The sequence below is a fragment of the Parus major genome, chromosome 3 (genome assembly GCF_001522545.3).
Source record: "Parus major isolate Abel chromosome 3, Parus_major1.1, whole genome shotgun sequence".
Taxonomy (NCBI): Eukaryota; Metazoa; Chordata; class Aves; order Passeriformes; family Paridae; genus Parus; species Parus major.
This window is the reverse complement of record NC_031770.1, coordinates 43,468,047-43,494,802: the sequence shown is the minus strand read 5'-3', so window position 1 is coordinate 43,494,802 and position 26,756 is coordinate 43,468,047. Positions and strand designations below refer to the sequence as shown.

Here is a 26,756-nt window from a genome sequence, read left to right as displayed (position 1 = left end):
GAGGAAGAAACATTTTATTTGATTCCTTGAATTGTTCACATGAAAAGAAAAAGAATAATATTAAAGTTATAACCTTAAAACCTATTGAAATTAGATACTCTAAGGTCATAACTTTGTCTAAAAGCTATTTTTTCCTTTTAATATTTCCTTTAGTATATCCTGCAGTTTATTTTCTAATTGCTCTACAGCTTGAAAAAGCTTTAATCTGAGCCATAATGTTTTCATCAGATTTTGAGTTTTCAGAACAGCAAGCCTGCAACAAGGTCTTTGCCATTTGTGACTTTCCATTCACTTCACCATTTAGCATCCCCAAATCAACTCTGCAGATCAGCAGGTTAATAATTAAAGCTATCATTCATAAGATAAACATGACAGGGAGAGGAGGAAATCTACAATGGCTAAAGGCCTAGCAGGATAATAAAACAAAGTGTTCTGTTGGCCAGTTCAAGGCATGAAAAAAACCTCTCTTCAGGTAAAACACAAAACCAAGTTAACAGACACTTTGCCTACATTATGATTGCTGGATCACGCACAGAAGCACAGTCAAATGCAGACCAGCCAAAGAAATAGACCTGATGGGAAAGGTTTGCTTTGGCTGTTCAGATCTTTTAACTGATGCCTGTGAATACCCAAAGACTGCTCAGGTTGAAACTGTGTGAGAAACTGCAATGTTTCAAAATGCTGTCACTGGAAAATACTGCCCTCAGCATATATTTACTCAGAATACCAACATAAAGGTAATTTTCTTCTTAAAAAGATTCACTTCCTTAAAATCATCAATCACCATGATTTCTTCTGTGTCAAATATAATGAAACAATTTAAATTTAGCATTCATGGTCTTGCTTTTCTAACATCTCAGTCTATTTGTCTTTGACAGCTGGTATGTACCAATGCCAGCTTCAGCTACCTTCTGTTACAACAGGAGTCAGAAACTTTGCTATTCCACTTCATTTTCCATGGCTTCTTGATTCATCTCTGTCCACCTGTCATCTAACCTTGTGGGATTACCGTAGGTTACACAGGTCATCTTGGCCCTGTGATGCACTGAAATGTTAGCCCAAAATGCTCTTAACCATTTTCATAACTGTTACGTGAGGGTTTTTTTTTCTACTGTAAATAAGAGAGTAAATAGCTGTGGTTAGAATAATGAAATTCTAATTTTAGCTTTTTCTAACTAAGACCTTCACTAATTGATCTTACTTAACAGTTTCCCCCTTATAGAGCTACCTAAATTAATGCCCAGTTTGCTAGCTGACAAATGATCGTTATTGAGAATGGAGAGGAGAGGTCTGATTGTCAATTTGGTGTAGATTTTTTTTTTCTTAATAGAAAATGCCTTTTACTTAGCTGGTTAGATTGACACTTACATGTAATTCCAATTTTATATAGCTCTCTGAATTTTTGATTGTAGCCTTCTCCTGGCACATAGTCTCCGAGGCCGATGGTGCTCAGGGAAATGAAACAAAAATAAAAAGACTCCAAAAAATTCCAGTCATCTTCCAGGACAGAAAATATTGCTGCTGGGATTAAGAAGAAGCAGGAGACAGTGATAAACCCGAGGACCATGGCATGGATGATTGCAACGACCTGCTTGGAGAAGCCCCAGCGAATGTGGAAGTACAGCACCGGCCGCCTGGTGACGTACACGATGATGCGCTGCACCACGGCCGTCAGGAACAGCAGCGTGAACGGGATCCCGATGACTGAGTAGATGATGCAGAAGGCCTTTCCCCCATCAGATAAAGGCACTGTGTGTCCATAACCTGCAACAAAGCAGAGCAGGCACGGGTTGAGTTAAAGTTAAGAGCTCGGGTACCAGTCTGATATTGGCTATATTGAGTGAGAAGAATAAGCTGCACTATCAGTAATTCTGAATTCTGCTGTTCTTGACAAAGGGTGTTCAAAGGTCTGTTCTATGCAGGCAAACAAAACTCAGTACTAGCCATGAGCAAGTAAACCCAAATATTTTTAGACTTCAAAATTGTGAACATCATTGTATACGTGCTTATTTCAGAGAAGGAAGAAAGACCTAGTCAGGAGTGGAAGCTTATGCCAGGAAATTTGTATTTGATTCTGGGTTTTCCTGCTGAAGTTTTCATTTAGCTTTACAGGGTGATGTAATTTTTCTACCCACCTTGTAAACTGGAATAATACATACTTCAGAAAAATATTCCTACATCTACAGTAATGCGCTCTAACACCTTTTGTGAAAATCAATTAAATTACACAGATGATTACATAGAATCAACATTCCAAGCTATCTAATTCCATGCTTCCACAGAATATAATCCATCAAAGGTATCTAAAAGCGGAACAAACATTTTTCACTACAAAACTCCAAGGATCCAGCAACTGTGGCTAGATTTTTGCCTCACCATTTACACACCAGGAGGATGAACAGTGATGTGCTCAGAGCACAGGAATGGATCCCCTGGTGTATGGGTTGATCCCAGCCAGCAATCCCAATGTCACAAACCTGTGCAATTGTACCCAGTGCAAGTGGCTATGTTGACAAAGCACACTCTGAAGACAGCATTTGGTTCTAAATGTAACTCATAGCCACAGAAAGGAACAGTAAATCCAGATAAACCAGGAATGCTTTCTTCTATTTGACAACAATAAAAGAAAAAAAAATTGTTTTCATTGCATCTAGGAAAGGAAATCTCTTGGAATTTAATCTGGGCAGCCTTTACACTGATATCAAACCAAGCAAGTGCAGACAAGCCCTACCAATTCTTCAGCCCCAGATCGGCCAGCTCATGTGGGTTATATTACTGCTGTTCAGCAAGGCATTTTCCAGAGCTACTGCAACCAGCTATCTTGAGCAGTCCAGGCAGAACACACCATGAATTCCGGGTGATGCTGCCTCTGATTCTGGACTCACTCTGCACCTCCCCAGCCTGCCCAGTGCAGCACTAGACCAGGCAGACATTCCATGAGGCCTTCTGGGAGCTCTCTGCCTGCTCTCCCGTGAAACTGGCTGTTCTGCAAGTCACTTCAAGTTTTATATGAACAAAAGAGATTTCTTCTCTACTTTGATGGATTTAATAATAGAATCATTGCTTTTTAAGTTTTCCAGAGGAGTAAATAAAAAATAACATTTCCTTTTCTTAAGATGCATAAAGACATTTGCAGACAATGAGACGCAGGCAAGACATCGCTACAATGTACAAAGACTTGTAGAAGAAACACATGAGGTGTAATTTCTCTGTGTTAGCTAGCCCAACAGGAAATTTCAGTTGTACTTGAATTTTAATGATATTATGAATAATTAACTCAGGCTCAGTCTTTTTGACTGGTAAATCACATTAATTAATGGCTTTTTTTTCCTGCTCACCTTCTGTTTGCTTTATCTGCTTTGAGATAAGAGGGTCAAAACTACACAGAGCTGTTCAATCTGATTCATGAAATTATAGAGAAGTGTTCTACTCTGTGCCTAATAATGCTGGAGGTTTGACTGGCATTTCTGACTACCACTGAGCTGACGCTTTCTTGGCCCTGTCTATCAAAACTCGGATCTTGCATCCACCAGGGCATATCCCATCAATTAATGTTTGAAACTATGACTGAGCATGATTTTATCCACACTCATTTTCAGATAACACTTTACTGCCCAGTTGTCATGGGGCTCTTCCATCTTCCTTACTGCCTTAATTAATATTGCATCCCTAGTAAACTTAGTTGTTTCCTTCTTCCAGGTCATTTAGGAATAAGTTGAACAGCACAAGCTCAACACATATCTAAAGGAACACCACCAGTGACGATCCCTAGGGGAATAGACAAACCATTCCTTCAAGAACTAACCATTTCTCCTACTCTGTTTGCTACCTTTACATATCTCACATCCATGCAAGTCCCAGTTACTTAGTTTTCCTGAAAATACTCTGTGAGACAATCAACTGCAAGTTTGGCAGAGAAGAAGAGTGTTGTGTGTATATATTATAGGATAATTAAAACTGATCCATGTGACACAAACACAAAAAAAGGCAGCTGTGCTGCTCCATCACATCAAGGTATCTTCAGTATAGCAGAACTATGGGTAAGTTATTTAAGTAAGCTGCAGATCAGACCTAATTTAGAATAATCTCCCTCATTCTGTATATCCATGCTTAAAGAATGCAAGCATATTGGAAGAAGAGCAGAAAAAAGTTACTGAAACCAGCATGGGAATTGAGACTTTTTTATGAGACGAAGATAAAAGGGTTGATTTTCTTGACACAATTGAATAGAGGTTGAAAAGTGATAGAGTATCTCCCTGTTAATGTACCAGCAAACAAGTACCACCAAAAAGAAATGCTTTAGATAAAGAATAATAATAGTGTCACATTAAGAGAAAAAAAAAAGTCTTTCATATAACATTTTAGTCTAGAAATGAGAAAAAGGATATTAAGCTTCAAAGAAGAGTTTTGGTGCAGCCATTCATTTCCAGAACTGGGGAAAAAAAACCCCAAACACCTATGTTAAAATGAAGCCTGATGAAGGTTGGTAACTGTGGATGGTGCAGGAACAAGAAGCTATCTATACATGACAAACAGAAATTGAGCTTGCAAACCTAGAAAGTACCCAGGCTCCTAAATTTAACATATGTTTGCACTGTAAAATGAATCCAGGCTTTCATAAATTTGAACACAAACATCTGCAGCATGCATACAAACAACAATATCAGACACATTTGTCAGATCATTACACACAAAGCAGCTTGATGGTGATTTAATTCCAGCCTCTGTGCTGACCCAGGCAGCAATAAACTCATTTCTTGGATCAGATGAGGGATTCTGTTACTTCTCTGATACTTCACTCATAATTCCTTCTGAAGGCCAGAAATTACTGCTACACAGTATGTACCTAATCTCAGAGGAAGTGAGTCTAGAGGAGCACTCTACTCCTTCAGCTCCTACCAATTACCAATTACAGGAACTACCATACTAAAGAGCACTGACAGTTTCAGACTGAGGAGAGAATATATGCTCCACTCAACCAGCAGCAGTAAGATGTCATCTTCTGAAAACAATGTATGAATGATCAGTGTTTGGGAAAGAGTCACTGCTTGGGAATGATTATATGGAAAATCTTGAGCTGCAAGAGTCACAATTTATGAGGCTATGGCAAATGGGGAAGAAAAGGATTCCTATTTTTTCCCGATATGCAACTGCTTTATGTAACTTCTCTTGACAATCTTAATTGTCAAGAAAATTGCCTGTAATCTTAGTTATCACTGTACAAAAGTCATTAAAAGACCTCAAACCAACACAGCCACACTTTAAAAGAGAGGCAATTACGGATCCAAGGCACAAGATACTCCACTGTCTGCTTTCAGACACTTGTGCTCTATTGCTTCCCAGCTCTCTGCTCTTGTTTGTACTTCGTACTGTGTCCTCTTCAGAGAGGTGTGTGTGTGCCCATTCACCTTTTTCAGTGGAAACCACCATGATCAGAAGCATTATAGTTGCAATCTTAAGGTATTATTTTTGCTATGAGAAAAGGATGCTCACCAAAAGGGCACTACTTACAAAGGTATTTTTTTATTCTATCAAGGGCACTTGCTATGGGTGACCAGAATTAAATCGTCAGTGCAGCCTGTCTGATAACTGTATTACTGATTATGAAGAAAACAAGACTTATTGAATGCTATATTTTCATATCATGTAATGAAAATACCAGATAACAATTGCCCATTTAAAAGCACTGACCTTTGAAAAATCAAACCTTCAGATAACCTGTCCAAGCACTGCTAATCACAGTGACACTAGAGATAAAGGACATCACTAAAAAAAAAAAAATCCCTTCTATTGTCTATTCATAGTTTAGAGGTACTATTCCTTAAAAAAATAAATAATGGGAAAAAATGCATCCAAGACCAGCAGAACTTGCCAAATTAAATAAGATCAATAATCTATCTAGCTCAATATCTTGAGACAGACCATACTGGTTTAATTATACAAAGAATAAACCCCACAAGATGTTGACAGTTGTGTTTCAGTTCTGTTCACATGTGAGGATTTTTCCCTTAAAAGTCATTTACTCTCTTATAACTTGGAGGATTCTATTATATGCTTATATAAATATAAAAAATGTCTTAATCAGTTCTGATGTAATTCTGAAGGTTGTCAGAAAAGTGACAACATACATACTAAAGTGTTTATTTTTAGAAATAATTTAAAATACTTAAATCTTTTTACATTTACTTTGGTGCTGAGTTATACACGTCAATGATGTGTTCAATAAAAAAATTTCCCCTTGCTGTACTTCAAGTTAGCCTTCTGCTCTTACATCTTTCTAAAATGGCTCAGTCATGAGTTTTCTACACTTCTCAATGGGTTGTATCCCTCTTATGCAAGTTTCTCTTTCACTTATTTTGTCTTCTGTCTTAGCAGTGACTAATTGCTCCTGTTAGATCGCTCTGTAGATAAATACATAGAATTGGCCATTATATTCCAGGCAAGATATATTTTCTCCTTCCATTTTTATATACACCATCAGACTTTGTTTTCCATAGTGTCTAGGTAGCTTCCAACAATAATTCCAATTCATAACAGCCCATGTGAAACCCAGCATTGCCTTGAACATTTCACACTCTTGCATCCTCTTGGCACTTCTTGGCAGTGGGTGTTTTTTTTTTCCTTTCAGCCTTCTCAGACACTGCTTTGACCAATCTAAGCAGTTCTGTATTATCACTGCTTTGTCTCTTCACAGTTCAGTCTCTCCTGCAGCTCATTAATGAGTTCCTCTCTGTGTTAAGAGGCAGTGGCTGCCTTACAGGTCTTTCAGGACCCCAAATTGAGCATTTAGTGCCAGAGTCAGAGGTGCTATGCTTCTGTGTTGTAATAACCCAGCCTAGACTTTCACACAAATCCCCAGATGATGCCCCTAAGAGTGGATGTTTGAAAGGTGGAGATGGATCTGACATCAAGTGAGGCAAGTAACAGGCAAACAGAAGTGCTGCAGCCCTCAGGAAGCCTCCCCCAGGCTATGGTGATGAAGCCTGGCAGGTGTGCACCATGCTGCAGCACCACCTCTCTCTCTTCCATTGCCTATTCATAGTTTAGGGGTACCTTCTATGACAGGTTTTGTCAAGCCACAGCTCCCTCTGGCCCCAGGTGACCTGTTGCAACACCACCAGCCCTGTGCAGCACCCTGAGGTTCTCAGGGCACTGAGAAGGTTATGTTCAGCACATCCAGCATCCTCCCCAACACGCCCATTCAGACGGCAGAATCACACCACACAGCATAACACAGCAAGTGTGCTCATCCCTTTGCTGGTCTGAGTCAGTGTCCTTGAAGAGAAGTCAGACCTTTAAGTCAGCTCATTATCTCAAAATGCCCCAATAAATTAAGTGCATCATGTACTATGTATTTTTAAGTTATGCAAAAGTCTTCAATTCATCCCAAGCATACCATGACTCACTGGAGTATGATGTAGATGGTCAATGTTAATATTTATATAATTTCTAGACTCATTTTTATAAGCCTTTGATATTTTCTAATGTGTTTAATGGTGAAATACATCCTTCTTCATAACTGGTCTATTATCTTCCAAGAAGAAAAGAAATTGTCAGGTGATGGTAGATCTGTGCGGGAAGAGAGATCACCTTGGTTGCTGCTATGCTCTTCCTTGCAATACAAAAGAAATATGTATCTCATTGTTAAACACTTTGGAAAAGTTCCCCAATACCTGTTTTGCTAAACAAATCAGAGAACTTGGATTTCCAGCCAGGCTGAAATACGCCACCCTACACTGCAGAAATGAGGAGGAAAAATTCCAGTGTGACAGGCATTTTTAAGCAGAGGAAATCCATTTGGAAATTACATTTTGCCACCTCCTCAGCTGAGTTAATGGAACCGATTTTGTGTGCATTAGAAGAGAGAAGAGGGAAGAGGTACTGTAAACTAAATAGATTAAGAGAGAGAAGAGAGAGGAGAGAGAGGAGAGAAAATGATGAGATTTGTTTGAAACCTAGTCCATTTCACTAATGAAAGGTTACTATGCAGCCCTCACAGACTTGCACTAGCACAATTAGAGACATGGTGAAGGGTGTGGCAGAAACCTCAAACCAGTTTTACCACTAAAGAAAACAGTCATTAGGGTTCATTCTCACACAGCACCAGTAAAGGTGATTTAAAAGTGATTTAGACTTCAAGTTGAGGTGATTTAGTATGGTGCTGATCCAGCTCTCTTCAATAATATACCCCTCAAACTCCACTAGAATAAAAGCAGCAAAACAATATTTAACTTAATTTAACCATGAAGATTAGATCTTCTTCACAGCAGTATCTCATCTAATCACTTCTCAGAACAGAATTTTGTTTTGCCAATTTCTAGAGTCAGGGGGCTTCTTCCAGAAGTACCAACCAACCAACCAAAACTCCAGAGATTCCAACACACAGATTTACATGTATCTCCTATGTGGTTTTGATTCCTTCTGAGACAGTACTCTGCTGCCACTAGTTATCAAAGCCAAAAATTGCTGATTGCTCAGAATCAATGTCCTGCCAGCTAGGTTTGGACTTGCCCTGGAAGGGACCATGTTTGTATAATCAGCTCACAAATGTTACCTGCTGCACCAGAAAAAAAAAGCTGAGATGGCTTTGAACACAGTCAGTTTAGTAATAAATACTAAATAATAAATAAATACTCATATGAGCAATTTGGTTGACTGCCAGAAATATCTGAACCAAAGAAACAAGGCACGGTTATATTTGCTTCTATGGTCAAAGCCAGTTTCAAAATGAATTTCTACCAGAACAGCTGTAAGTCAGAACACTTTCTTCTTACAAAACATTCAAAATCTGCCTTGTCTGTTCGTGCACAAGAAGCAATATTTCACCTGCCCAAAGAAACTGCATCCACAGATGCTGGGAAAAGGGGATGCTAATGAATCAAACTGGGGAAAATGTTTGCATGAGGACCAGGGATACTTTCACACTTTATTCATATTTATATGAAGAAGAACAGCTCGCTCTAGTCTTACATTTGGTATTGTTTAAACTGTCTGTGGATTTGTACCAGTGCTAGCAAAACATTGATATTCACTTCCTGTTCTTATACATTTTGTGTCAGCTTACATAACTAGTGTAAAAATGGATTTACTGCATATGGACATGCAACATATCCTCATTCAGAAATCATGGTGATCAGTAATAATAATAAAAAATCCAAAATATTATGCTGGAAGCAAAAGTAGTAATGCTTCCAATTTCCTACTGAGTATATTTTTAGTACTCTGAAAAGCCTTCCTGCAATAATCTCATCCCAACTCTGACTTCTCTGGGAGTCCTACATGAAAACAAAGGCTCTTATTTACTGGAACCTTTCAATAGAGTGACACTTCTGGTGGAAAATTATTACCCATATAAAAATACATTAAAAAATTAGCAAATAATTTGTGTATACAATATTTTTAAATAAATGTAATAAGCCCTTAAAATTTAACATATAAATATTTAAAACTAAACTAAAAATAATGCAGAAGTATTTTATGTATCTTGTTTGTATTCTTTTCAGTTATTTAATTTAATTTTTCAGTTACTTAATACTTATTGTGCTACCAAAGCCAAAAGAAAATATTGTCTTGCCCTCAAAATGTCCAGCTCAAGTAAAAAAATACTAGCCAGCCAGTGAACATGAATGCAAAGGTGGAAAAGAAAATATGACAGGGGCAGTGAGCAACACAGAGCATTCATATGCCACCTGCAACATCACTCCCTAACCTACCCTTTCAGGTATTCACATACATTGGTGAGCTCCCTACAAAACCTCTCTTCTCCAGGCTCAGCAGTCCCAGTCTCTCCCAGGCCTCACAGGAGAGATGCTCCAGCCTCTTCATCACCTCATTGGCTCTTGGATGGATTCTCCAATAGCCCCATAGTTTTTTTGCACTGGGCAGTGCAGAACTGGAGCCAATCCTCCAGGTGTGGCCTCACTGGTGCTGAGTAGAGGGGATGGATCTTCTCCCTCAGCCTGCTGGCAGCACCCCTGGTGCAGCCCAGGATAGCATTAGCCCTCCCTGCCATCTGGGCGTGGTGCTGGCTCACCTGCCCCCATTAATTATGCAAGGGAAACTGAAAAGTGCATGAAGGCTTTTCAAATGAGTCAAACAAATAGGATCAGAATAAAGCCATACATTATGTATATATTAGTTTCCTTAACTGGAGAAAAACTACAGAACCATTGATTTACAACAAGAAGTCCTGTATCTTTTTTGCTCTTTTAAGACCATTTACATTTTTCTAGAGAGATATATGGTGTCCCCTTCTGCAGCTTAGTAGTGTTTCTGTGAACTTTCAAGTCCAAAAAACATTTCATAATTCCAAAATTATGGCACGGAAATTCTTACATTATTTATGCTTACCATTAACCAATTTCCATGATCTCCAGGGAATATTTTCTTCCCAGCTAGGAAATGCATTAAGATAGTTATTGCTTTTGTTCCAACCCAGCTGCTAATGTTGGAGAATCAGCTGTTCAGGGAGAAATTTCTGTAGCCTGTAATCTGTTAATGTTGTGCACCTTTGTATTTAAACATACACAGGTATAGAAGGTGGGAATCTCATGCCCAATATTCTACATTTCCTGTCATCAGAAAGAACATCCATGTCTCTCTCACACCACCACGCAAGGCAAGGCACACCTACAGTCTGATGGGAATTGCAAATGTCAGCAAACATTTTGTCCATTTACAGTCACTGCTGTTTTAGAGAGTACTTACCCATGGCAAGTAAGTGAAAAACATCACAACCCTACAGCACTGATGCTAATGATGAAGTCATTCCCATATCAGCAGTTAAGATGTGAGGTACAAGGAAGTAGTTGTTACTAGGGCAGCATAACAGCAGATGGAATCCACTGCACAGGAACCAAATGCAAACATAAGATTAAGTACAGAAATCAGTACCTCCCCCCCATATCTGAGATGATTATTATGAGTGTTTGGTGCAGTATTATCTGCTGTCAACAGAAGTATCAGTGGTAAACACAGCTCAAAAGACAGTAACTTTAACTGGAAGATGCCACCACCCACTGGGTCTTGCTCATCCTGACTGGAAAAATGATGTATGACCAAAACAGGTATTATCAACCCAAGGGAGCTGTTACACCCTTCCAGCAGAGTGCACATGAAAACACACCTTCCTTGCCACCAGAAAGATGCTTTTCATGTCTGAGACTGGGCTCCAGGTGATGCACATTCACCATTCCAGGGCTAATAAATATGCCTTTATAAAGAACATGTTCCCTGCTGGAAGAGCTTGTGTTCTCCAGGCACTCAGACAGCAGTCAAAGCTTCTCCATTTACCCTGCAAGTGCAGATTTTTTCAAGCCCTGCCTGTCAGCTACATGGCTCCTATCAGACTGTCTGTTGAGAAACTTTTTTGTTGGGACATGCTAAACTTCCAGCCTGTCATGCAGTCTGTGTGTGAGCTGGACCCATACTCCCAAAGAGCCCTGACTACTTCAGTCATGTTTTTGGATGTGTCATTAAAGATTTCCTGTCCTCTCTGTGCTTCATAGTGCTCCAAGGCAGGAACAAAGACTAAATGTGAGTGACTTCAGCAGACAGAGGTCTGCTAAACCTCTGTGCCAAAGCATTCAGGCCTTATTTCTATCACAGATGATAGTCAAGAGGTATGCATGAATTCCTGGGTTTGCCATTGAGGTTTGTGTTTATTTTCTTTTTTTCGTTGTTTTTTTTTTTTTTTTTTAGCTAACAGTACACCCTTTTTTTTTTTTTAAAGGTCCAAAGTCTTCATACTGGAAATTGGTTCCTCTTAGTGTCATCCTGGATTTAAAATCCTATATGGATTTAGCTGGAATCCAACCAGGATCCATCTGGTGTTGGGCTATTTTTCCCCCTCTCTATACAATAGAGCACATGTGCTCTCAATAGCAGCACATTTCTAGAAATACCTATTCAAAACACAAACATCACATCTTTAGATCTGCCTCCAGCAACGATTTAGCATAAACAAACAAACCCTTATCTTGTTTCAACAATTATTTTCTCTAATCTCAGATTCATTTTCCAATGGAGAAATAAGTAAAAATTACAAAAATCTGTTGAATAAAACTCAACCAACAGGTCAAAAGCAAGGTGATATTTCCTGAGGGCTCCTCTGAGAATTCAGCCAGGAAAATTCCAATTATTCTTTTATTGGTTTACTTGCCCGCTAGGCAACAGATGGTCAAAAATCTGTATCAAAGTAGGGGTTCCAACAGACTACTTTATTATTAAGGTTTCCTAATAGAACCAACTACGTAAGTCTCAGAAACTTAAATTTGCTAAAAGAGAAATGTGAGTGAGTGTTCTTAGGAAATTTTGACCTGTAATCCTCTGAAACATTAGAAAACAAGGTGAGGTTTTTGAACTGGAATGTTCAGCAACATTTGTGCAGCAGCATTCCCATAAGAATGGATTTTTAAATCCACTGATCACCAAGATTAACAAGCAATCAAAGAAACAAGTTCTTTAAAAAACCATCCTAAGAACTTCAATACCAACTTCAAGGTACTGAAAGGGGTTTTTGTGGTTTAACTCCAGATGGCAACTAAGTACCATATAGATGTTTGCTCACTCCCTCATGATGGGGAGGAGAACTAAGAACAAAAAGTAAAACTTATGGGTAGAGATAATAAATTTTAGTAATTGAAACAAAGCTAAATACAATAATAAGTATAATAAGAACAACAACAACAATAATAATAAAAAAAAAAGGAGAATGAAAGGAATAAAACCCAAGAGAGACAAAAGAAGCATACACTGTTGCTCATCACCTGCTGACTGATGTCCATGCCATCCCTATGCAGCAATTGGCCTCTGCCTGCCAACTCCCCCCAGTTGATACACTGGGCATGATGTTCTGTGGTATGGAATATCCCTTCAGCCAGTTTAGGTCAGGTGTCCTGGCCATGAGCCCTCACAGCTTCTTGTGCACCTGCTCCCCGGCAGACCATGGGAAACTGAAAAGTCCTTGACTTGGGATAAGCACTACTGAGCAACAACTAAAATGTCAGTGTGTTATCAACATTATTCTCATAGGCAATACAGAACAGAGCACTGTACCAGTTACTAATAGGAAAATGAACTCTATCCCTACAGAAACCAGGGCAAGGTACAAGCCTTTCTACAGTTCTTCCTGAGGTTCACAGCCTTAACTATTCAAAGTAGGGAAAAAAAACTTAACCTGGACAATGTTTTGGCAGAGAGAAAATGTCATTATTGACTAGACTTAGCCAGTAGCTTGTCCACGATATTGATCTTCTCATTTCTCATGTTTATTAAGTAAAAAACATGAGGCTTTCACCTTGACTGCAGCATAGAAGTGGTATATCTCACACAATAGATTTTACACATCCAGATTTTGGTTTTAATTCCGTAAGTCAGCACCTATGGAAAAACTCTTTTCAGCATCTAAGGCACATTTAGCATCTAACTGGCAGTGAAGCTCAGAGAACACATACTTTCTGAAGAGATTGATGGAAGATGGGGCTTTTTTTTTTGCAGAAAAGGTCTGGAACCACGAATTCATTACATGCTGCAATTTTTTCTTTCCACAGCCCCTCAAATTTTCATCTAACAGGTTTTAAAGTTCTATCAATTACTTCAGCTTTCCACCACTTGAAAGACCTTGTGTATGCATGGTGTACCACAGGGATGTGCCAGCTGAACCCAGCACCTGTGCACTGTGATGCTCCGCTTGAAGCCTGGTACAGTTCACTGGAAAAGAGATTTCTAAAAATTTATAATTCACACCTGTTACCATCCCAAATGCACCCTGGGACGTGTCAAAAGCTTTGAATGTGTTGCAGTGGCAGTTACTGCAGTGTTTTAATCACATATCCAATTACTGAAGAATACCTATCAAGTCTCGCTAACTTAATAATTTCTCGCACTGAAATGAGCCAGTTTTTCTTCCTACCATCTGGAAATAAAAAGAAACAACCAGCTGCAAATTAGTAGGCTTTCCACCTCCACTTTGAAACATAGATTGCTTTATTGCACCATCAGAAATTACAGAGCATAAAAACAGTGAAGGAAACTTCTATTGTGGGCAGTAAGGAATAATCACACAACATTAAAAAATAAGGCCATTTCACGCTGTGGAGTTAAAATCAAATCTGTAAGCAGCATATTTGCATTAAAATGCAACCACTCGTAGAATAAAGTGTTATCTACTAGATACAGCAGGGGAATAAGAATATTTACTTCTAATCTTGTTACTGATTTGACATGTTCAACTCAGGGAAATTACAAGCATCAGCTCCCTTGTTTGGCAGAGGAAGACACATCGTCCTTGCCTATTTTTGTAAGATATTTCAATATTTCATATCTAAGTCAGTCAGTCACCATAATGTATTTGCATGTGCATAAATCCTATTACTATCTTCTGTGTCAATAGCTATTTCTCAGAAATTTAACAACACATAAAGCCAAACAGAAGCAAAAAAATGTAACACAAATAGGAAAAAAAATCACTAAAGCAATTAAGAAAAACACACAGAACTGAAATGCATCACTCTCCACTTTCATGCAGGCAACATTCCATCTGGAATAATAAAGACAAATTATGAGACAATATTTACATTAGGACCAAAGCAAGATACTTTTACAGATAAAATGGCTTATTCAAAACTCTAAATCACAGTCCTAACTATGATGCTTGATGTTACTCTCTCATCTGAATACAATCTAGCTGAATTTATTCACCATTTCAAGCTGAAAATAGAACACAAATTTGCAAGACTCAATGGGGAAATACTTCAACTGTTGTGAGAGCTAGTTTACTGAACCATAAACAGATTTTATAGATACACTAGTTCTATTCAATTGCTCACATGTTTAAGACATCCCACATAGCAAACAATAATTGTGGGAAACATAAATTTGATTAGTTACACTGGAATAAGGTCACCCAGGATAATCACAGCTGGATGTCCTGTCAATAAATAAAGGGAAAAAAAAAAACAACTGTGGTTGCACATACTATTTATGTTCACAAGCAGATGAAATGTAGAGGGTTTTGCTTACCTAGAAGCTATTTAGAAATAAACAGGAATGCAGCATTTAGAAAGGTAAACAACATACACTAGACAATTAGCCAGCAATGTAAAGACACAGAAGAACTTAAATACTCTGTGGCTTTCAAAACCTACATTGTCTGTTTAGACTAATGGCAATTTGTTTTGAAACAATGCACTTCACTTTGCCACAAAAAATTTCTCTTGGTGGGATAGCTGATGATTCCAAAAATTCTTACAACTATTGGATGACTTTTCTGGTGAAAATACATAATTCTAACCTCTCAGGGCCAGAATAAGACAATCATGCATATAATGAAAGCAGGCAACATTAAATCAGTATGACAATTCATCAAAAAATACTCCAGTTGTCCAGTCACAACTCTGGACTCACCAAGTCAGTAAAAGGCCATCAACACTGACCAAAGATTTAGAAACCCACTTCCTTAAATCCTTTCTGCAGTAAGGTAGCACACACATCAGAAATTATTAATTTTTTAATTAACAGGCAATCATCTGTGCCAAAGGTTTCATGTTCAGCACCCTCCTGCCAGCACTTGCATTTGCAAACAGTGACCAACATGGAAAAGGCTGGATTGACACAACCTGTGACTCTGTAAGAAAATCGGTATGCTGCATGTGGCATCTCTTAGACCTCAGAATAAAGGGGAGGGGAATGTAAAATTGTTGGTAATTCCAAAATAAATTACTTTTGGACTGAAGAGCCCAAGCAGCAATGAGTATTACTGATAATTAACACACCTTTACAAGGGACAGATTTTTTTTGTAAGTGTCTGATCCTAAGAATGCATCCAGTTTCTTGCAACTGTCAATGATGAGAATTTGTAAACTGGGTACAATGGTATGGCTGCATTACTTCCTTACCAACTCCAAAGACAATGTAATTTACCACATAACAGTAGTTACCCAAAAGGAAAAAATTAAGCTCTCCTGAAGATACGTGGACCTGAAACACACTGGATAGAAATATTTTAATGATGGCATCTGAATTAACAAAAAGGAGTCCAGTAAAAATTCTTCCATGTTTGCTAGCTGACATTTTAATCCTGCATGAAATAATTCTCCTTTACAAGGGACAGCCAGCAATTGTCAGACACATTATCAGTACAGGAAACACTTTCTTAGGTTACCAGCTCCTTTCTTATATCTGTTGTTAATTTGGCTGTGCTTGGATTCTTTCTGTGCTTTTATCACATAGCTACATGAAATGCTTAGCTAATCCCAGAGTAACTTCTAGGAAATTTGGTTCTTCCCCCTCCTGTATTGGTTGCAGTTTGTTCAAATGTAGTAACTCAGAGCAAACTAATCCAGCAGGAAGGGAATATGTTTCCTCCAGTCTGATAAACTGACTTGGCTTACTGTTGTGCTGTTTGCAACAGACCTAGCACTGGGTTGGACCAAGAGATCCACGGTATCTTCCTACCACTGGCAAAGCTGTAGGCTCAGCCCATTTCATTTTACAACATCCTGAGGAAACCCTTTGGTAGGAAAGAGAGGCATCCAGCATGCAAAAGCAGAGAAAATACTGCCACCTTCTCACAAAGGCTACTCCAGCAGTTGGTCAGTTATGTGGGCAGCATTACCTGGTGTGTAATTTGTTTTCTACACATAGTACACAACTGAACAATTCTCTAGAAGGGAGAGGCAATATTTCTGGATTCTCCACTGAAGTAAAGATAGAGAAATGTGTATTGCACACCTTGATGCGACTTCTGTAAAACTCTATTCAAGTAGTTGTGATTTCCACTAATATTACTGAGCAGAAAAGCTGTTACTAAAGGAAAAACAAAAAGAACATCAAATACAAGAAAATAAAAGCCTGCTGAAGTGCATCCACAGGATGGGAAATCAGCTTACTGTATGGGGACACAGCCTAGCAGCAGAAATGGTGAGCTGCAAGAAAAAATACACAGGTTCATATTCTCAACCATACTATTGGCTCATACATGGTCTTTCATGATTGTTTTTCCTTTGTCTTAGTTCTTCCTTTAGCAAAACACATGCAGAAATATCACTGTAATCTCTCAAGGTGCAGGACATAACAGCAGTGCACTAATCAGCAAAGCAGTTTCTGGTATGCACATGCTTCAAGATCCACAGATAAAATATTATCCAGAAACATGAAAGATTATCACCATCTTCCCTGTGACATCTAAAGACATGGTGTAATAAAAGGCTAAAACCTGGAGCTCAAACTTCTGTTTGAGATGTTGAGAGAGCTTCCATCTTTTGCTTTGGTTGAGATTCATGGCTAACAGTAACTCCTAGGATAAATGACATTTTCCTCAAAGCAGCATACAAAATACTCTCAGGTGGCAGCTAGAAAACCTGACCCGAACATTCCAGTGGCTTCACTGAGTACACAGAGCTGCACAAAAATTCAAGTGAAAACTAAAGATATATCTTTCCACTATAGGTAGGCAGAATGTAAATACATAACAAATAAATAAATATTATACTATATAAATATAGTAATAAACTCAGACCTAAATCTAAGGTCTGAGATTAGTTTTGGATTTTGTTTTCTTTTCCTTATCAACATGAATTGTTGATTCACACAGTGCAGCATCCTGTAGTGTTCACGGTTCTTTGGTTACCTAACCAGAGTTGCAGCAGTGGGAGCCAGGCTGGAGTCCTGGATTTCTCCACAGATGTGTGAATGCACAGAGATAAATTAAACAATCCTCACATTAGAGAAATTAATTCCTAAGTACTAATCATTCAAATTATTTACAGCATTTTGCATTCATTTCTGTGCACCACTCAAGAGTTTACAGTAGCTGGGATTTTCAGATAGTAACACAATGATATTTATTTGAGACTGTTCATTTTTGCTAGACTGCTCAGTCAGCATTCCAACACCAACCAGGAGCCATGGAAATCACTGGTCACAGAACTGTTACAAGTTGGAAAAATTCTCTAAGATCACCAAGTCCAACCATCAACCTATATAACATACATAAATAAGAAACAAGACCTGCTGTGAAATGTTTAAAATTTAATGGCCCATTAGTAAATCATACAGCCTAGAGCTTCCGAAAGTCTACAAGATACGGAAGCTCTCTGGTTTGCTTTGGAGTTTTCTCATTTCCTTCAGGCTGTAAGCTTCAAAGGAAAAGGTCTATGCCATTCTTTTACAGCATACAGTTGGGAAAATAGCTACTTTAAATAATATACAAAGCAGAGATTCCAAGGCCTTCTCATAATAATCTCAAATACATGATCGTTTTTTAAGGCTCTTTTCCCCTTTTTGTGGAGTGAGATGCATAGACCTCTATAATGAAGTCCCAGGAGTTAAACATTGAAACTAGTTGATTTTTAGGAGATCTCTGGATATGTTGCTACTTGCCGAACACGAGGACTGAACTTTAAAGCCACATACAGCAGAGTCTCAGCCTATCAGGGAATAGGTGAAATCAGATTTTTACCTTGTATTTGCACTTGATGACTCTGAAGTAACATCTTTTCAAACTACATTGTAAACAAGAGAGGATACCTACTCTAACTTGCCTCTGGACTTTGGCACTAGTACTACACGTTGCAATATCTAAGGCTGCTAATCACATTTTAAAAGCTCAAATGAGCAAAATAGGTGTTCACAGTGTGCCATGTAGTTTTAAAATATCAAGTAAAGTAGAAGGTCAAGTGTCACATAGGAGAAGATATAATACAGACTTTAAAATAAAATCAAACCTAAGTCCCATTCCAGTCAGTGCTGCATCATTTTGAGATTTTCTGAAGGATTATTTTTGCCTCTTAATGCTGAGAAATCTTCTCACACTTGAAAATAATTATAGTTTTCGTATATGTTTCATAGAATCATAGAACAGCTTGGGTTGGAAGGGACCTTAAAGATCATCTAGCTCCCTAGATCCCTGCCATGGGCAGGGACACCTTTCATTAGACCAGGTTGCTCAGGGCCCCATCCAACCTGGCCTTGAACATTTCCAGGGATGGGCCATTTATAACTTCTCTGTGCAAGTGCTTTACCTCCCTCACAGTAAAGAATTTCCTCCTAATACCCAATCTAAACTCATCCACTTTCATGTTTAAGCCATTCCCCCTTTTCCTATCACTATATGCCCTTGTAAAAAGTCCCTCTAAAACTTTGTTGTGGGCTCCCTTCAGGTACTAGAAGGATGCAATTAGATCATTCTGGAATCTTCTGTTCTCCAGGCTGAACCATCCAAATTCTCTCAGCCTTTTCTCATAGGAAAAGTGCTCCTAAAAACATTTTCAATATTTTCACTAAAGCTGAGAAAAGGACTCCTTTTACAGCTATTTCAATATACTACAGCTAGACATATCATACAGCCAGTACAACAAAGAAAATAAGGCACAAAATCTAAGTACTGCCTGAAATGTATTTTCTTTTGCAAAAGCCACAATTCTGAAACCAGATTTCTCTCTCATTCTGCTTATTAGGAAAAAAAAAAAAAAAAAATATCAATGATGTTTCTTAACCTTTTCATTTCAGTATCTAATTCTTGTTGGTCCGTCTTTTACCTTAAACCAAATTATATGTCTAGTCTGAACCTTCTGAGAAGAAGCTACTGTTAAAGAATTTAAGGTTATTCAGCTGAGCCAATTTAAACAGCGTTTAAATAATTGAAAGAAAAAGGAGGTACTCATACAAGTAGAATGAAATTCAGAGGTACATTTTTAAACTTTTCATTTAAGTTCTTTTTTTTAAGATATTCAGAAAAAAATATTCAGTGTGTCAGACATAAAGTGCACAAGGAGCAAAATATATGACAAAACCCCATTCTCATAGTACCAGCACTCTCAAAAGCTGCATTTGTGATGACATTAAATTACACTTGAAAACAGTCTATACAGAGATTCTGGTCATGCCAGAAGTTTTCAGTTTGTAGTAGAGAACAGCAAAAAGGCCTCTACTTGTTTTTACTTGTTACTTTAACACTCTGGACGCACAATTTGCAGAACAAAGATGGAATTCTGCTGTAAAGTTTCTAGCAGTAAATAGCATGCAACTTTTCTCATACACAAGCAAAGGGTACTTGGAAGACTACTGGGCCGGCTTGTTCCTCTGGCAAAACCTGTTTCCCAGCCCAACCTGCAACTGGTATTTCCCTGATTCCCTAAAGATGATAACTTCCAAAGCTGCTGAGTGACTGGCACAGAACCAGTTTAAAGTACAGACCATGGTAATACTTAGGAAGCATCAGTTAGTAAATGTTTGGAGTTTGGTGACAGCTGGTGTACCACTTGGATTCATATGTGCTTCTCCTGCAAGGATGCTGGCATATTCTGTTTTCAGAGACGAATGTGTATTTTTTCCTTTCCAAGGGAGAGGAAATCCATATGTTCTTCCAAGAGGCACTTTTTTGAAGCACAGCCACTTGAAAAGCTTTGCTCCATTCATTCCTTTCAGGATCCTTAACCAGGACCACATTGCTGTTTTGGCCTCATAAGAAACTATCTGTTTAAGGGTTTGGCAAGGTTCCTCTGTGAAAAAGACGACTGGCACATTTCTCCTAGATCTTCTGGGTCACCATCAGTAACTGCACTGCTACAGCTCTTCAGTTCAATTCTGTACAAACATCATAACCCTCAAGCAGCTGAAGTCAGACCCAGAGAGACAGCAGGGATGTAGGTAACTAATTCCCAAGAAACCTTTTATTACTCTTCTTTAATCCTGAAGGCATCAAAACTCTCATAGGAATCCTAATTTTTCCTCAAAATGCTAAACTTCTACTTCTTCACAGGCCAATAAATAGTTTGGTCTTCATATGGTTTAGTAGTTTGTAACCTACTTTATAATTAACCTGGAGAAGTGACTAAAATAGATGTTTGTCCATAGATATTATATTACTCTATCCAAAAAAAATACCATAGATTATTAAAATGATGATGCAGTGGACCAAAGTGAAACAAGGAAAGAACCAAAACAACCAACAAATAGCTGAAAACAGAAGAAACTACAGGCTTAAAAGACCTTTAAAAACTATGTTCAGATAAAAGTGAAAATCCTACTTAAGAATGGTGAAGAATTGCAGGATTTTGTAAGTTTTAGAAATCCTGCTCTGAAAGTGTAAATGACTTTTAACTTAAAATTTGATTTGGAGATGGTGGTAGACTAAAAATAAAAATTCCAGCTTTACAAAAGAGTTGAAAAATAGAAAATGTTTAATGAAATGTAATTCTGGGGGAGATTACTCTCTTGCTTTCATCTGTGTTTCAGCACAGGAAGAATGACCCTAGGCCAAACATGGAAGGACTACAAAGGCATCAGTTGCAGTCCTTCACCTGCTGAGAGTTGCTGGGGTGGCTCCTCATCACTGGGAATTTGGAAAGGCAAGTGGAACTGGAGGATACAGAAGTGAGGACAGAGTTTGTAAGAAAGACATTCCATCCATCAGCAGCCAGCACTGCTACAAACAATAATACAGTCTTGGCAATCCATGGCTTCTCCAATTTCTGTCAGGAGATGGTTTTTATTACTCATTGGCCTGTAAAGAAGGCCAAATATTGGCTTAAAGCAACTCTTTACACCCTTTGTTTCAGCAAGCACAAGCAGAATTTTTGGCTCGGCTGATTGCTGTAGTTCCATGAGAAACCAGGAACTACCACCTTGCCTGGAACATGATGGGGAGAGATCCAGATTTCCTCTCTTCTATCACTTACTTCAGTAGAGAAAACAAGACCTTTGTCCTGGGCATACAAGAGATAATCTGACCAATCTGCCAGCTGTAACTCATCTATGGCAACTGAGTGCCTTCTGTCCTGAAGTCCAGAGCCTAATATCTTTCTCAAAAACGTTTATTAACATTGATTTTGACAAAATACAGGTGTTTTGGAGATATTCACACCACCCAGTTTTGATTTGTGTATTTTGGTAGGTTTGATTGGTTTTGTGCTGTGGGTTTTTTGTTTTTTTTTTTTTTTTTCAGTTTGCTTGGGTTTTTTAACTTGCCAAGTCCCTTCTCTTTTGGCTTTACATGTTTTGTTGTTTTTTTTTTTACTATTTCATTGAACACTCCCTTGGTTTTGTGTAGTAAGGCAGAGATACCAGAAGCATCCAAGCTACTTTCTCAGTATTAGCCTATACACACTCAACTTCTTTCACAACTTCCCTAGGTGTCTCCTCTTCCTAAGGAGTACTAGAAAACCCTAGTTCAAATCCTTGTCCTGAGAAAAACACAAAGCTAAACTCAAATGAAATCTCCTGCATCCCAGGAGACAGCATTTTATATTTTAACCCTGGGGCCAGATTAAAATATGACAGCAGCAAGTCTGGAACTGCTCCATGGGTATAGAATGAAGGAACTTCCCCTGAGAAGAAAGCAGACACACAGGCAGACAGAATGACTCTTTGACTTTGTGTTTATACCGCTTACTGCAAGAGATAGGATGTCTGGTTCCAGAACAGTCTATTGATCTGGAGGCCAACAGCCTTGGGGCCAGTAGATGTGATTACCCTGTCCCAGAAAACCCTGTAGGCTTCAACCACTTGGCTTCAGATCCAAACAGTTGGCTTATTGAATGTAATCCTTCTCCTCTGGCATCTTCCTCAACCTACCTCATGATTTCCTTTGCGCTTAGAATCTCTCATGTATAAAAACCACTCTGTTGCAGAGCACAGCACAAAGTCCTTTTGCCTCCAAGATGGTCCCCAGCAAATTACCTTTTCCTGTAGATGTTGTCCCAAGTAACAAACAACTCTTAAAAGAGAAACAAAGTTCCCAAAGTTTGGCATTCTCACACTGGTGAATAGCTGCAATTCATCACAGCGATTTAAACAATCTATGCCTGCTGCAGTCACACGAATGGCACAATGAAGCTTCAGTGTTCTGCTGGAGTCAGAAGTGACTACCAGTGAGACAGATCCGAGTTTAATCCATCACCAAGTTTGTATATATTCAGATAAGATGCAACAGTCTGTCTCTAGACAGACATTTGGTATGAATTATGAAGCACATTTATTTGGTGTGTATTAACGAGATAATACAGGCATCACCAGGGACACAGCCCACATATTCTGACAGCAGCAAAAATAGCATATGCATTGTACATTGAATTCAAGCATGGGACAAAAGACCTTGTTTTCCCTAAAGGCTCTGTAAACTGTCCTCTTATTTATTATTTATTATCTTATCTAAGTTATAGTAACATCTTTCTGTAAAGGTATGAGAGACCCCAGTAGTTTCTTCCACCTGAGGGCTCTACTGTAAGAGCCTACAAATCTTACAATGTCTTTGTAATGTTCCCTTGTGATGCTTTCACGGCACTCCCTCATCTTCTATGGATGTGTTAAGATCTGTAATGCACACTAAATATTCACTGGATGTGGGGCCTGTTCCCCTGAGGGGGAAGAAAGGGAAGAAAATTAAGCACTTGCGAGAAGAACAAGGAGAAAATGATGCAGACTGCCAGGATTCTCTTTCCTTGGTCTCCTCATAAAGAATGCACATTATTTTGCAGTACACCACAACCTCACAGCCTGTTACTTGTCATAAATAAAGGCACAGTTTAGTTGTGCAAGTCATCAGTAGCAATGCTTATGAGAGTCAGAGCTAACTGAGAACATTGTAGTAAATCAAATTATAAGTGCATTTACTCCTCATACAGATTGGCAGTTAGATAACTTGAATGCAAAACTTTTCCCTGAAAGCCATACTGTGTCTTTAACACCCTTCAACCAAGAACTTTCAAAGTAACAGCCTCTGTCAGCATTTATCTGCAGCTAATGAAAATTACTACTGTTCTATACTCCGTTCAGAATACAGTGAGCAGAAACCCAGATTCAGTCCATTATGGATCTTGGGTGACATTGTTTGAATGCAGCACAATACATCCATCCGCTGGAGATTGAGTACAGGCTGGATTCTGGAGAAAATATCGCTTTCACAAACCACTTTGCAGATAATCATGTTACAGGCTTCAGAAGTCATCAAATCCTGACAATCCTTCCCTCTCCTATTGCCTTAACTCCTGTGGTTCAAATGAGAGGCCAGCTAACCTTAATCAAAAAATTTAAAACATGCATTGCCGTCATAGAAGAGGCAACTTCTTACCTTTCCTCTGCAAATCCCTAAATCAGGACAAACCTATCCCTCACTTCCTTCTCATGGGTATCTTGCCAACTCTATCTCAGCAGAGAAGGATCCAAAGAAGCTCTTCCTCAGCATCCTTCTGGTGTCTAAAGGTTATATGAAATCTCCAGCCACACTTATAGATAAAGGCAAAAATACTCAAACCGTCAAATACGTCAAAATAAGACTTACAGTCCATTTGTATAAAATGCCATGGAATATCTTTGCACTGAGAAGACTTTCCAGAAACAAACATAAAACTACAGGCCCCAAGTTCCTAAATTGGCAGCTCCTTTCCTTCCTCACCTATTTTCCTGCAACAAGCAGAAGTCAGCGTACTCTTCATATCTGTCAACACAACCAATATCAATTTCTTTGGTTGCTTTATTCTGCTTACAACTCATGTAATGCAGTATTCCCATATTGCAGCAATATGGGATAAGATGTTAGACACTGACAGCATGCCAAGAGAAGTGAAAACACCACCTGGAAGAGTGAGTGCAAAAAATTACTTCCTTTTTATTGTTAGAAATAAAAGACTTTAGTACAGATGGCACCACAACAAAGCCAACCAGAAAGAACTGCTTCAGCATAATGATTTGATGGCACCTAGCACTGAGACCAGCAGACCATAGATGTGTGTCAGGTATTAATTACAGGGAGTTTCCAAGGCAGACACTACTTAAATGCACACAACTGTATATTCTTAGTGTTTAGGCTGTCAATTATTAATGACCAAATTGCTTCACCTTACACATTGCTCATATGGCATTCTGCACAACTGCTTAAGTTGCATAGGGAAGAATAAAGTCAGAAGAGAAACCTGCTGCCTGTCACTGCTACAATCTGCTGAAGCCTCACCAACAGTCCATTTCACTGCCCTTTGTTTGCCCGTCCTTCAGGCAGCTTGTGACAGTCCTGTGACAGCCCATGTGCACAGCAATATTAATTGCTTTCAAGTAGCAATTTGCCTTATTCTGCAATCTCCTTTCATTTAAGTTTTTTTTTTTTTCCCCAAATTCTCAACTGGCTTTATCATTTCCTTCAAGGATTTTCTCTAGTGAGTAAGAAGCCAAAGACTATAATAAGGATGGGAGGGAACAAGAAGAAAAGTCAGGGCTGCCAAATTTAAACACTTTCCCTGCATGCTTTATATAGAAAACTGAAAGGCTATGAAAGAAGCCTTGTCGTCAGTACGAGGGGTAGGTGTGCGTTTATTTACATATGAGAGATAAATTCAGTCAGCTGAACATAAGGAACATTCAGGTGCTCCCTGTAATTTCACTTGGGCACAGAAACAACCCTCAGCTGGCACCACCAGTAGCAGGGCTCTCTTTTCTGCTTTTACCCTTACTGTACTTGGCAAAGGGAAGGCATTTCAGGTGTACACTTTATACCAATACAGGTTATTTTGAATGTTCTAACACTTCTGAACACCTGTTTGAGGTGGCCAGGCGAGTTCTTCTGCTTGTTGTCCCTTTTAATAACCATTTCAAGAGACTTGAAAGATTTCTTGCACAGGTGCAGAGTTAATTGAGGGGAAAAAAATGCACCTCACCAGAAACACACACACCCTGGGAAGAATTTGAACAAGCACTGGACATACTATACTGGTCTGGATTTATACTTGTCTACTTAAACAAAGCCTAATTTATATTAAATAGGGATTAAGTACAGCTAAAGGCCACTGCATCAAACAAGAAACAGATGGATTTGGTTAAAAAGGGCCCAAGTCAAAGGACCATCAGACACAGAAGGAAGTACCACCACTTGATCCCTGGTCTATTACATCAGTGATGACCTCAGTTTATGAAGCTGGCAGAAATAATGAAAATACCTGACGTGTGTCAGACCTCCCGGTTTTCTGCGCACTTGCCATGTAAGTGACATTTTCTAAAAGGTTTTCCATTGAGCAATGGTACCTTGAGTTGTCTTTCCTGGTAAGGCCTCTATGATCAAGCTAGATAAATATGCAGGCCCAGGTTATGCCTTGCCCTTCAGCAGACATGCAGTGGGAAAGAGATATCCCTGCATGAGCTCTACTACTGAAGCCAAACATCCTGTAGCTGTGTATCAGCAGGAAGTGTTACGGTGTTACCAGCTCAGACCCAGCCCCACCGTCCCAACTGTGAACACTTTGACTGAGTCATAAAAAAAAAAAAAAGTGGGAACTTTTTCAATACCTTTTATGAGTTACTATACTACAGAAAAACTATTTTGAATATAAAAACAGCTCTTGGACACAATAATTTGTGTCTAACAGTATAACTGATTAGGAATGAAAAAAAGCACTGTAAGGTCAACTCATCCTTTTACATTTTAAGTGCTTTATAGCTTTACCAGAATAAAAAAAAAAATAAAATAAAATTTGAGCGCTGAAGTACTATCACAATTCAATGTTATTTTCATTAGTAGTACTACTATATGTTGATTAATGCTTAGAAATTTATTCACTGAAAGCATTTAACTGCTTTAAGTGTGAAACTTTCTCTCTTCTTACAAGCTCTAGTAATTAACAAGTGGGGAGGGTGTTGTGGGGACACCCATAACCCTGTTTTACTTTTTGAAAACACAACTTCCTTAAAACACTAATCTGTATACTCAATGACAACTATTTATAGGACAAGCATTGCCTGTTTGAGATCAGTCAGGAAGCACTAACATTTGA

At 38.7% G+C, this 26,756-nt stretch overlaps 1 protein-coding gene across 1 annotated transcript in view; it reads right to left on the bottom strand.

Moving 5' to 3' along the window:
* Positions 1-26,756, bottom strand: part of KCNK1 (potassium two pore domain channel subfamily K member 1) — a 32,625-nt gene that overhangs the window by 4,050 nt on the left and 1,819 nt on the right. The window contains exon 2 of the mRNA XM_015621576.3: positions 1,369-1,764. Within this exon, the coding sequence (XP_015477062.1) occupies positions 1,369-1,764 (396 nt within the window). The remainder of the gene's footprint in view (positions 1-1,368; positions 1,765-26,756) is intronic.